At 36.4% G+C, this 12,153-nt stretch overlaps 1 protein-coding gene across 1 annotated transcript in view; it reads left to right on the top strand.

Moving 5' to 3' along the window:
- The window catches only part of kcnd1 (potassium voltage-gated channel, Shal-related subfamily, member 1), a 57,548-nt gene extending 47,441 nt beyond the window's left edge, over positions 1-10,107 (top strand). Inside the window, exons 5-7 of the mRNA XM_084388860.1 lie at positions 5,718-5,810; positions 5,925-6,163; positions 9,585-10,107. Coding sequence (XP_084244986.1) covers positions 5,718-5,810; positions 5,925-6,163; positions 9,585-9,786 — 534 coding nt within the window. The 3' untranslated portion in view covers positions 9,787-10,107. The remainder of the gene's footprint in view (positions 1-5,717; positions 5,811-5,924; positions 6,164-9,584) is intronic.
- Positions 10,108-12,153: the final 2,046 nt, after the last annotated feature.

Genomic DNA, 12,153 nt, shown 5'->3' with positions numbered 1-12,153 from the left:
GATCTCATCAAACAGTGTTACTGTATGTGTAAAGGTCAGTCATTTGGCTTCTGAGAATGCGTCAGTCCCACAAGAGCCTTGTAATATCAGCTTTTTCAAATGGCCGCTGACATTCAGAGTCAGCTAAACACGGTTTCAGGGCCTTACCTGGGGTGCTGTGAGGAAATAGCAATTAACAACACTGAAGGAAGGACAGGTGATGCGGGACAGGTGGGAGGCGCAGCAGTAATTACAGAGACCCTTTCAGGCCTGACGGTTCACTTGGCTTTCAGCTTGGTAACACCTCCGGGCAGCTTTTTTTCAAGGGGTCAGTTTCAGGTTAGCAGGGTTCGGTTAGCCCCCTGCTGGTGGATCCCATAAGTACACCATCTGGAGGCCTGTACGAACTGGAGATCCAGGGAAAAAAATAAGCTAAACAATCAAAAGTTTGGAATAATTAAGCTTTTGTAATGTTTTTGAAATAAGTCTCTTACAGTACATTCACAAAGGCTCCATTTATTTGATCAAAAATATAGTCAAAGCAGTGATATTTTTGAAATCTAAATTTTTTATTTATTCCTGTGATGCAAAGCTGAATTTTCAGCATCATTACTCCAGTCTTCAGTGTCATATGCTGATTTGCTGCTCAAGAAACATTTTCTCATTATCAATGTTGATAAAATGCTTAAAATCTTGTGAAACCGTGATGCAATACTATTCAAAAGTTGGGGTAAGTAGTTATTTTTTTAAACCAAAATAAGAAATTTGTCATTTTATTCAGTAAGGATGAATGAAATTAACATTGAACTGACAGTAAAGACATTAATAATGTTACAGTATAGTCAAATAAAGTCAAAAGTCAAATACATGCTGTTCTTTTGAACTTGCTATTCAGCGAAGAATCCTGAAGAAATTCCCAGTTTCCACAAAAATGTTGATTACAATAAGAACCATTATTAATAATTGAGCACCAAATAAGCATATTTCCTGGGTCGCTGTTCCCCATGAAGTCATTTATCACAGTATGATTCAGCAATTTGTAAAATATTTCAACAGGTTTTCTTTCACCTTCCAGCGTATGGGTATGTTTAACATTCTCAAATAGCATTAAGTAATATTAAGTACAGTGTTTATTCCAATAGAAACAATCTCTTGCCCTTTCCCAATCACTGCCTTTATGAGGAAGCCCTGGTTATCATTATTCTGCGGTAATTGCCATCCCAGGGAAAACAAACCTACTTAAATATCGGATTCTCTCTGTGGTTTTATGTAATTATTGCACTCGTTTCAGTTCCTCTAGCCCCGGGATATGTTCACTGCGCTTGTTGTTGATCATGTTGCTCTTGTAATACATTCTGAATATAGAGTCTACTTCACGGTTAAGGGCGGAAAATGAAGATGTACAGTGTTGAATAACAGCTTATGGATTTTCCCATTTGTTTTACATAAGTTCAAAGTTGCTTAAAGACTAAGAAATAATAGAAGCAAACGTGATGTTTACATTTTCTGAAGAAAGCGTGGTGCTTGTGTCTGCTTACATGTCCTAAGTTATTTAATTGAAATCCATGGGATTTTTGTTTGGCATTTGCCAGGCAGTTTTTTTTGGGGGGGTCTATAGCATATGCTTTCCATAAAATGAAAGTGAATGTTGACCACTGCTGTCAGATAGTCAAGCTAGATAACTTCTTTTATGTATACTCAGGATTTACAGCTTGCATGATTTTTTGAAGTGCTTTGTGGTGTGATGGTCTTGAAATCGTATCTGCCGCAGCCTCGTGTCCTGTCAAGTTTATCAGATCATAACTGCAGGGATTAAAGCAAAGCTCTATTCCATAAACACACCTTTTCCCACTGCTGAAATCCATCTTCACTACGCAGGACAAGTAGCTGTATTCAGAGAGAGAGAGAGAGAGAGAGAGAGATTCAATCCGTGTCTTTACTAATGCGGCAGGTAGAGTTCTCCGGAATCTTCTCAGGTTGTGAAACCCACAATAATCCAATATTTACAATCCCCGAGTGAGGGGGTATTTTTTTCAGCATGGATCTATAAACCCATTACTAACAGGCCTGCAATGCTATTTATAAACCTGACAAACGCTTTTTTTCAACTCTTCAGTCTATTCTGGCTTTGAATTTCCACTTAGGTCTTACTTTTGTCTCTGCACACTGTTATTCAGTTTTGACCTTCGACGAAAGGTCATTAGGAAGTGTTCGTGTGCTCCACTTTGTGATTTATGTATGATTTACCTGTTATTTTAAATAAACAAAATCAAAAATGTATACAAAATGTAGTACTGTATTTAGTGGTGCTTACTAATAATAGTAATAATAATTACATTTTATTAAACATTATTGTTTATTATGATATTGTTAATCATAATTTTGCTTGCCTTGTAAGCACCACTAATTGTGTTTTTCTATATTTTTTTTTAGGACTGTCAAGCGATTCAACTTTTGTAATCTAATTACATGATGTGCTTATTAATTAATCCAATTAATCTGTTTTTTTATAATAATAATTATGATTAATCCTAATTATGATTGCCTTAGTAAGCAGCACTAAATAAGATACTGTATTTTCTATATTAATAATAATAATTTATTATTAATCTTAATTGTACTTGCATTAGTAAGCACCACTAAATGTAAAACAATATTTTTAATAATAATAATAATTTATTTTTAACCATGTATTAAACTTAATCGCGTAATTAACTCATCCTGCAACATTTAACTTGAACTGGTAAGCATGCAACCACTTATAATCAGTCTCAGAAAAAAATGGGACAAAAGTTGTCCCTGGGGCGGTGCACTTTCAAAAGGTACTAATATGTACTATTTGGGTACCTTTCAGGTACTAATATGCACTCTTTGGTGGTAAATAATATACAAAGTTGTACCTTTTGACAGGGTACCACCCCAGTGACTGCTTTTATTCTGAGAGTGGACAGCCTAGCAATCACCCTGAACACTCCAGCATCATCTTCACCATTAAAAGAACTGCATTCAACAGATTTATTGATCCTTTCCATCCCTGGAGCTCTTAGAACCGGCTTTTTTTTTTTTTTTTTTTTTTTGTACAGCCTGCGTAGATGCTAATCATGGGTAGTTAAGTCATCCAACGGCTGTATCTCTTGTCTCCACTGAGAAAATTGTGTTGTTAATGTGACGTCCCTATCAGCACTTTTTTAACAATGGAATTGTCAGTGATTGATGGTTTAATACCCTCTGAGGTTCCTCTGCTCTCTTTCCTGATGGAGTGTTCGGAAAGAGAGTGTTGCAGCCCGTGGATTTGACTGAAATGTATTTATTTGGGATTTATTGCTTGCCTATCTGTGATTGGCTGGTAGAGAAATTCACTTTTTGTTTCCCCGGTCAAACAGGAAATACATTAAGATAAATTGAGATTCTTTCATTTTCTCATTTTGCGTCGCTCTGAAGGATGTATGACATTCTGCTTTTGCTCTGTTGCTGTTGTGTCAAGATAACGTAGTGGATCCTTTATTGAAACCGCTCTGTAGAATTTAGTTTGCTCGCACACTTGTGCTTTGGGGAATTTTTAAATGTAGTTCCTGTGTTGAATTGTATGGGAGTGAAATGCTTTGTGTTATGTTGGCCGTTGTCTCCGTTCCAGATCCGCTCTGTAGGGCTACAAAGGATTGAGACGTTTTGGTTTTTCCATCTGAGAAGTGGAATTGCTTTTTGCTCCCACTCACGTCCTACGTGATCAAACTTTCTCAGACGTTTTTGGCGGTATAGCTGCGTCATTTCATTTTACTTAAGGCTTTTCGTCCAGCAAAAACAAACCTAATTGTGCTTAGGTCCAATTATTGATGATCTTATCTGCCCCGATTCCTTCAGCCATCCTTGGTTTCGGCTGACGGGGCAGTCCTTGCTCTGTCACAGCCTCTCTGAACAGCCCGTCCTCTCGTTCCTCGATAAGATCGGCTGCTTTTAAAGCCTTCTGATGGGCTACTTTTAGATGGCGATAAACCACCTTGACTCGGGGGCCAGATGGTATCAGGGAAGCATAAAAGGGGGACGCTGCGACCGATGTTTCTTGAGAGACTTGTTCTTCAGGGCAAGACATCCTTGCGTGTGATCGTTTTACAACGAGAGGTTATAGAGGTTACCGGATACGTGCGAATGGCATCAAGGACAGCGGTCTGTCTCGGGAGGTAGTTGCGTGGTAAAGTAAGGTCAAATCACAGGTGACATAAGTGCAATGAAGGCTTTAACCCACAATGTAATGTTTATTGCAGTTAGATAAAGCCTTTATGGATTAAAACAAAAAACAGCAGCTCTGTGTCATAGCAACAAGTTTGGCAGGAAGAAAATTGGAATCTCCCAGCATATTGCAGACTGTTTTGAATCATATTTAGCTAACATCCATATACATATTTTATCTATATAACTTTTCCTTAATTCTTCATATTTTTAACCATAATTATAGAAAAATGGAAACAATTTATGTATCATTTATAACGTTTTCAAAAGGCCATTTTCTTGCTTATGCATGGGGTTTGAAGGGCATAGTTGCACATAGTGCATCATCCTTTACACTGCCACCATGCAGCAAGCTGTTGTATGTGGATTTATATTTCCTCCAAACCAAGATGGCCGACGGCCAGTCAGAAATCCCAGTTTGGTCCGGAATATCCATCCAATCCTTCTCTCCTAGGAGACTCTTGCAGGCTAAAAATTTTTGTAACATCTATTAGATTTTAGAACAAGTATTGATTTTAGATTGGGAGGAAATTCTGATTAATCATCCGCCCACTAAATTGGACATCATGCATCACTAGCTATATTTCAGCTACAATTCATATATCTGACTGTTGTTCTTGAAAAACGTCATTTTTGTCATTGAATGTAATTTGCCGTTACGTCTAAAAGTAATGTGATTATGCAATGTACGTTGCTTGCAATGTCTTAATTTACTCGTTACATCAAAAAAGTAATCCGATTACATATCATCACATCCTCATAAATGTATAAGTTCTTCTCCATCTTCTCTGTCGAACGGGAACAAACTCAGTTGCAATAACTGAAGCTGTATTATATTTTTTTGTAGATATTTTATAGCTTTCACATGATTTTATATAATTTCATTTATTGGTTTAAGTATTACTGTGTTATTATATGTTTAATACAATATCTCTGTAGTTAAAAACAAAAACGCATACTGTACACTCAAGCGGACATCTGAAAATGTCTTTGAATTATTTTTAAAATCTTGTTTTTCATGCCCTAAGAGCAATAAAAACAGGAAAAAAATTGGTTTATCTTTCTATTATTAATTAATGACATTGTGAAATATATTAAAACCGAAAACAGTTATTTAAAATTGTAATAATATTTCACAATGTTACTGGTTTTATTGTATTTTGCATGAGAGACTTCTTCCCAAATCAGTAAGAATCAACTATAATGAAGTTGAACTGGTTTTTTTTTTTTTTTTTGCACAAAAAAAAGGGTAAAAACATATCTTTTTATAAAACTTATCCAGCCATAGTACATTGGAGATGACAGTGAACAAAATGTTTTTGTTCTTTAACAAAAATAAACCTGAAGTCTTGATGATGCTATCAACCTCTGAAGGCTGTAAATAGTCATGGTCTCTTTAAATAGATCTGTGTCCACTTAAGATAGATGTTTTAAGGTGAGTAGCTTGTATCTAAAGACATGGTTTTTATGGATCGCCCTAAATAAACTTTTGTGGTGTTTTTATCTCTCAGTTTCGAGACAATGACAGCGCTCTGTGCCTGAAGAACAGATCCTCCTTTGAGCACCAACATCATCACCTGCTACATTGTCTGGAAAAGACAACCGTGAGTACAGCTCCTCCGTTCAGCCTGTTACTGGACACAAATGATCATACATTTCTCGATCAAAGTGCATAATCCAGAAGGTTTCATTAAGCATTTCCCCCTGTTTTCCAACAGAACCATGAGTTCACAGACGAGCTGACGTTCAGTGAGATGTGTATGACTGAGTCCGTGGGTTACCGTACGAGCCGCAGCACCTCCATCTCCAGCCAGCAGGGGTTGTCGACGTCCTGCTGCCCCCGCAGATCTAAGAGAAGAGCCATCCGCCTCGCCAACTCCACCGTGTCCGTCAGCCGGGGCAGCGTGCAGGAGCTGGACACTCTGCAAGTGCACAAAACCTCTATTGGACCCCAAAGGTATGACATCAGACAGATATGATGATGTCATTTTCACTCTAAAATCTAATGGAAAAAATATCATGAAATATGTATTGTGAAAAGGACTCAAATAAACTTAGATCTACTTTATTTAGCATAAAGAAAATTTTGACTATTTTTAGGATCATTACAAATATATCATTATTATTGTATCAGTAGTTTATCATTATTTTTTTAATATATATATAGCATGTATACTATATATATATATATATATATATATATATATATATATGTGTGTATATATATATATATATATATATATATATATATATGTATGTATATGTGTATATATGTATATGTGTATATATATATGTATACTGTATGTATGTATATATATATATATATATATGTGTATATATATATATGTATATATATATATGTGTGTATACAGACATACATACACAAATGTATGTTTTAATTTAAAAGGTTGACGCATGCCTTTTCTGTAAAACTGCTTTTAAATGATATTTATTATTTAAAAAAGGCTATACAATTTTTTTTTTTTTTTAATTACTTTTATCCAGCAAGGATGCTTTAAATTGAGACAAAAAATACAGTAAATACATTTGTAATGTTACAAAATACTTACATTTATAAATGTATATTAAAATTAATTATTTTAAATTGTAATAATATTTCACAATATTACTGTTTTTATTGTATTGTATATAAATGCAGCCTTTGTGGTTGTAGTAAAGTCCACTGGAGGCAAGTTGCAGAGTGTAGTTTATTTAGGATAACGTGAACAAACATAAAACAAAAGTATTGCATGGCATGAACTTAGAACATGAACATGAACATGAACATGGAGCTTACCAGACAGTGGTTACACAAATAAAACTTGACAAAGACACATGAGGGCTTAAATACACACAAGACTAATGACAAGACAAGGGACATCTGTGAACAATGAAACAATGAACCAATGACAACATGACACATGAGACAAGGGAACAAGTGGCAGGATCACATGACTTGAACAGGGCATCACATGACAGACATGAAACAGGAACATGAAACAACCAAATCCTGACAGTGGTCATAAGAGACTTCTTCCAAAAACAGTAAATAATCAACTATAATGAATACTTTATAAATATAAATACTATATCATTATTTAGTATTACTTAGTATTACTTATTTCAGTTTAGGTTATGTTGTTTTATTTAAATTATTATGATTTTAATTATTTGTAATTATTTATAATTATACTGTATATTACTTAATCTAAACTGAAATATGTAAAATAATGATATAGTATTTATATGTAACGTAAAATACAGTATAATTATTAATAATTACAAATAATTAAAATCATAATAATTATAAAACAACATAACCTAAACTGAAATATGTAAAATAATGATTTACAGTGGGTACGGAAAGTATTCAGACCCCCTTACATTTTTCACTCTTTGTTATATTGCAGCCATTTGCTAAAATCATTTAAGTTCATTTTTTTCCTCATTGTACACACAGCACCCCGTATTGACAGAAAAACACAGAATTGTTGACATTTTTGCACATTTATTAAAAAAGAAAAACTGAAATATCACATGGTCCTAAGTATTCAGACCCTTTGCTCAGTATTTAGTAGAAGCACCCTTTTGATCTAATACAGCCATGAGTCTTTTTGGGAAAGATGCAACAAGTTTTTCACACCTGGATTTGGGTATCCTCTGCCATTCCTCCTTGCAGATCCTCTCCAGTTCTGTCAGGTTGGATGGTAAACGTTGGTGGACGGCCATTTTCAGGTCTCTCCAGAGATGCTCAATTGGGTTTAAGTCAGGGCTCTGGCTGGCCCATTCAAGAACAGTCACGGAGTTGTTGTGAAGCCACTCCTTCGTTATTTTAGCTGTGTGCTTAGGGTCATTGTCTTGTTGGAAGGTGAACCTTCGGTCCAGAACACTCTGGAGAAGGTTTTCGTCCAGGATATCCCTGTACTTGGCCGCATTCATCTGTCCCTGCAGCTGAAAAACACCCCCACAGCATGATGCTGCCACCACCATGCTTCACTGTTGAGACTGTATTGGACAGGTGATGAGCAGTGCCTGGTTTTCTCCACACATACCGCTTAGAATTAAGGCCAAAAAGTTCTATCTTGGTCTCATCAGACCAGAGAATCTTATTTATCACCATCTTGGAGTCCTTCAGGTGTGCTTTCATGTGTCTTGCACTGAGGAGAGGCTTCCGTCGGGCCACTCTGCCATAAAGCCCCGACTGGTGGATGGCTGCAGTGATGGTTGACTTACTACAACTTTCTCCCATCTCCCGACTGCATCTCTGGAGCTCAGCTACAGTGATCTTTGGGTTCTTCTTTACCTCTCTCACCAAGGCTCTTCTCCCCTGATAGCTCAGTTTGGCCGGACGGCCAGCTCTAGGAAGGGTTCTGGTCGTCCCAAACGTCTTCCGTTTAAGGACACTGTGCTCTTAGGAACCTTAAGTGCAGCAGACATTTTTTTGTAACCTTGGCCAGATCTGTGCCTTGCCACAATTCTGTCTCTGAGCTCTTCAGGCAGTTCCTTTGACCTCATGATTCTCATTTGCTCTGACATGCACTGTGAGCTGTAAGGTCTTATATAGACAGGTGTGTGGCTTTCCTAATCAAGTCCAATCAGTATAATCAAACACAGCTGGACTCAAATGAAGGTGTAGAACCATCTCAAGGATGATCAGAAGAAATGGACAGCACCTGAGTTAAATATATGAGTGTCACAGCAAAGGGTCTGAATACTTAGGAACATGTGATATTTCAGTTTTTCTTTTTTAATAAATGTGCAAAAATGTCAACAATTCTGTGTTTTTCTGTCAATATGGGGTGCTGTGTGTACAATAATGAGGAAAAAAAAAGACCTTAAATGATTTTAGCAAATGGCTGCAATAAAACAAAGAGTGAAAAATGTAAGGGGGTCTGAATACTTTCCGTACCCACTGTATATGTAATGTTGTTTTATAATTATTATGATTTTAATTATTTGTATCAACAATTATATATTTACTTCGTAAGTGTATTTATAATAATTATAAATAATTGTTAGTATACACTATAATCCATAAAAATGTGTTAATAACTATAAATAATTATTTTATTTTATATTTGTTCATTAATTTTTGAATATTTCTTGACATTGTCTTACGATTCTAAATTTTTACTCTCATAAATGTTAAGTGTCATGATAGATAATTTATATAGCCTAATAATGAAGATGGCAATATTCAAAATAAATAATCAATTCTAAAAAATATATATATTTTACACACTGATAAATACATCTATGTATCATTTATGTAGACCGTATGACAAAAACAATAACTTCTGTAACAATTCCAGTGATATCCCATCTAACCTATAACTTTTTTTCCGTCCATGCGTTTGTGAACGTATGTGTCCGAACAGCCGCTCCAGTCTGAACGCCCGGACAGAAGACCTGAAGCTCAACTGTGACGACAGGGATTTCACAGCGGCCATCATCAGTATCCCCACCCCTCCTGCCAACACCCCCGACGAGAGTCTGCCGCCCTCTCCTGCCATTCCCGGAATCTTGCGCAACTCTCGCTGTTCCTTCACCCACGAGACAGTGAAGATCTCCTCCTTATAACCGCCACAAGCACACAAGCATCCCCTACTGCACAACAGAACGCAAGCGAAGGGGGAAAGAGCTCTTCTCCTAGGAAACGCGCAACGCCACAGAAAAGACACATCTCGTAACATATCTGCTTCATTCCAAATCGACAGTTCGACGCAGACTCGCATGAGCTGACGTGCTTTTTTGTGACCCTGTTGTACATCGGAGGACCCCGGACTATTCACGCAGACTGATCGTACGCGCTTGTCTGGGGGAGATTGAAAGGACAAACTCAATCCGACGCATTTTACAATGATAAATCAGCAGTCATAGTGGCACAGAATGCCTTTTACTTTTAAAGATATGCAATGTTTCAACAAGCAGGAATTATGCCTATATACATCCACTGCGTAATACAGTTGCAGGAGAGATTACAAAAGGTGGGAATGATCTTTGCAGGGAAAAATGCTATTACAAAAAGTTATGGCCGATATAGAGGAGGTGGTGTATATGTATCAATATTTGTATCATACCTCTTTAGATCACATGCATCTTCAAAACCCCACAAAAAAAGAAAAGAAAAAAAAAGAGAGATTTCTGAGCAATCCTACCCAAACATGCATGTTGTTGTATAGTAGATACCATGGCAGAGAATGGAGCCGCCAACATGCTACTCTCACATACTTTTGCATGAAACTTAATTTTCCTCTGTTTAGTTTGTCCTGTTTTCATTCTTGACATTGATGAAAAAAAGATGATATTTACAGAGTATTAATGATCAAATGTGCTGCACCAGATGTGCACATTAGAAAAAGAATGATAAAAAAAAAAAAAAAAAAAAACATTCAGGCATGTTCTTTGCAAAAATCTAAGGCTGGACTAGTGCGGTAGTGAGTGAGTGAATGCGTGTGTGTGTGTGTGTGTGTGTGTGTGTGTGTGTGAGAGGGCCGACTCGGAATCACAGATATGCATGGATACCGTTATAGGTATTTTTATGTTTTCTCCCATGGGAAAATGAAGCGTTTCTATAGCATTTTAAAGCGAATCGAGGGCGTTTACCACTGTCATTGAGTTTTACAGCAGTAATTAGTCACTTCAACTTATTTTTTTCATTTGGCTTGGTAATAAAGTGTAACCTTTAAACCCTAGTTGGCTATTTTTATACAGTAGTTCACGCATCGAACACGGCTATGTCCAGTGAGCCATTTCTCTAATTTGTTTTGATGCTCTCTGTTAATGTTTATTTAAAATTCATAAGCAGCAATGAGACAGGCAATAATAGTGTAATTATTTTTTACTACAACTGAAAAGGAGGATACAATTCTAAATGGAAATGAGTACAAAACAGGTGGAATGCAAATTTGCACTTGACTGTGATGAAAACTATATTTGTTACTCTGTTTACAAGCCTTTTTATTTTTACGTTTGTTTTGGTTCTGTCTCTCTCTCTACCCCTCCCCCCTCTCCAGCTTCATAAAACGGTGTGAAGTGGTAAATTTAGTAATTGGTCAGGCACTTGCTCATTTTCGGCAGGGGTTTTGGATGAAACGGCTCCTGGTAGAAGATTAAAGAGTTAGATATCAAAAGCACAGAGGTGTAAAGTCTATTCCACAAATAAAGTGAACAGAACTCAGAAAACACAATGTCTGTTGGCTCTCAATCACATCTAAACATCTGCATCGATTATTTTGTTTGAAATCTTGTATTACAAATCAACAGTGCATGGCATCAGAAATGTAAAGTAGGCTATGTTCTTTTCTTCAGATACGCTGACACCATCTGATATTTTATAGTGCTAATCTTGAACGGGATGGTTAAGATGTTCACTGAAAGTCTCATGGCTAATTGTTTTCTGGTTTTCTCCTGAGGGAACACTGTGTAATTGGCTATCAATTTGCATAATGTGATAATTTGCCATTAAATCAAAATAATTTAGCTGAGCGTAATTACTCGCACCACAGCCAATCTTTTAGTGTTGAGTCAAAATGAAATGCATTCGAAATCCATTTTACATCTCTCTAATGTGACATTTCTGAGAGGAACAGGATATTTAAAGCTGGAAATATGTAGGGCGGGGCTTGATTTTAACTTCCGGGAATTAATTGGATGAGAAGATGAAATGTGGTTTTTATGTTGACTTTAAAGCTGCGACTTTTTGGACTGCTGGTTGACATTAAGTCAGTCACTACATCATACTCGTTCTGTTGTCTGACAGAAAATATTTAAATTAGAAGAGCTTTATTGGACATTTAGCTATATATTATATTAAAATACAGTGCAGACAGTTGACGCATTACGTCATCTGGTGATATTTAACGTCTTTTTGCGCAGGCTTTACCAACTTTCCACTGAAAATAGTTGGCAAAACTGGTCAGCAGAGGGAACAATTGTTTACAACAC

Source organism: Rutilus rutilus, assembly GCF_951802725.1.
Source record: "Rutilus rutilus genome assembly, chromosome: 19".
Lineage (NCBI taxonomy): Eukaryota > Metazoa > Chordata > Actinopteri > Cypriniformes > Leuciscidae > Rutilus > Rutilus rutilus.
Note: the sequence above shows the minus strand (reverse complement) of the source record. Positions and strands in the feature narration are given on the sequence as shown.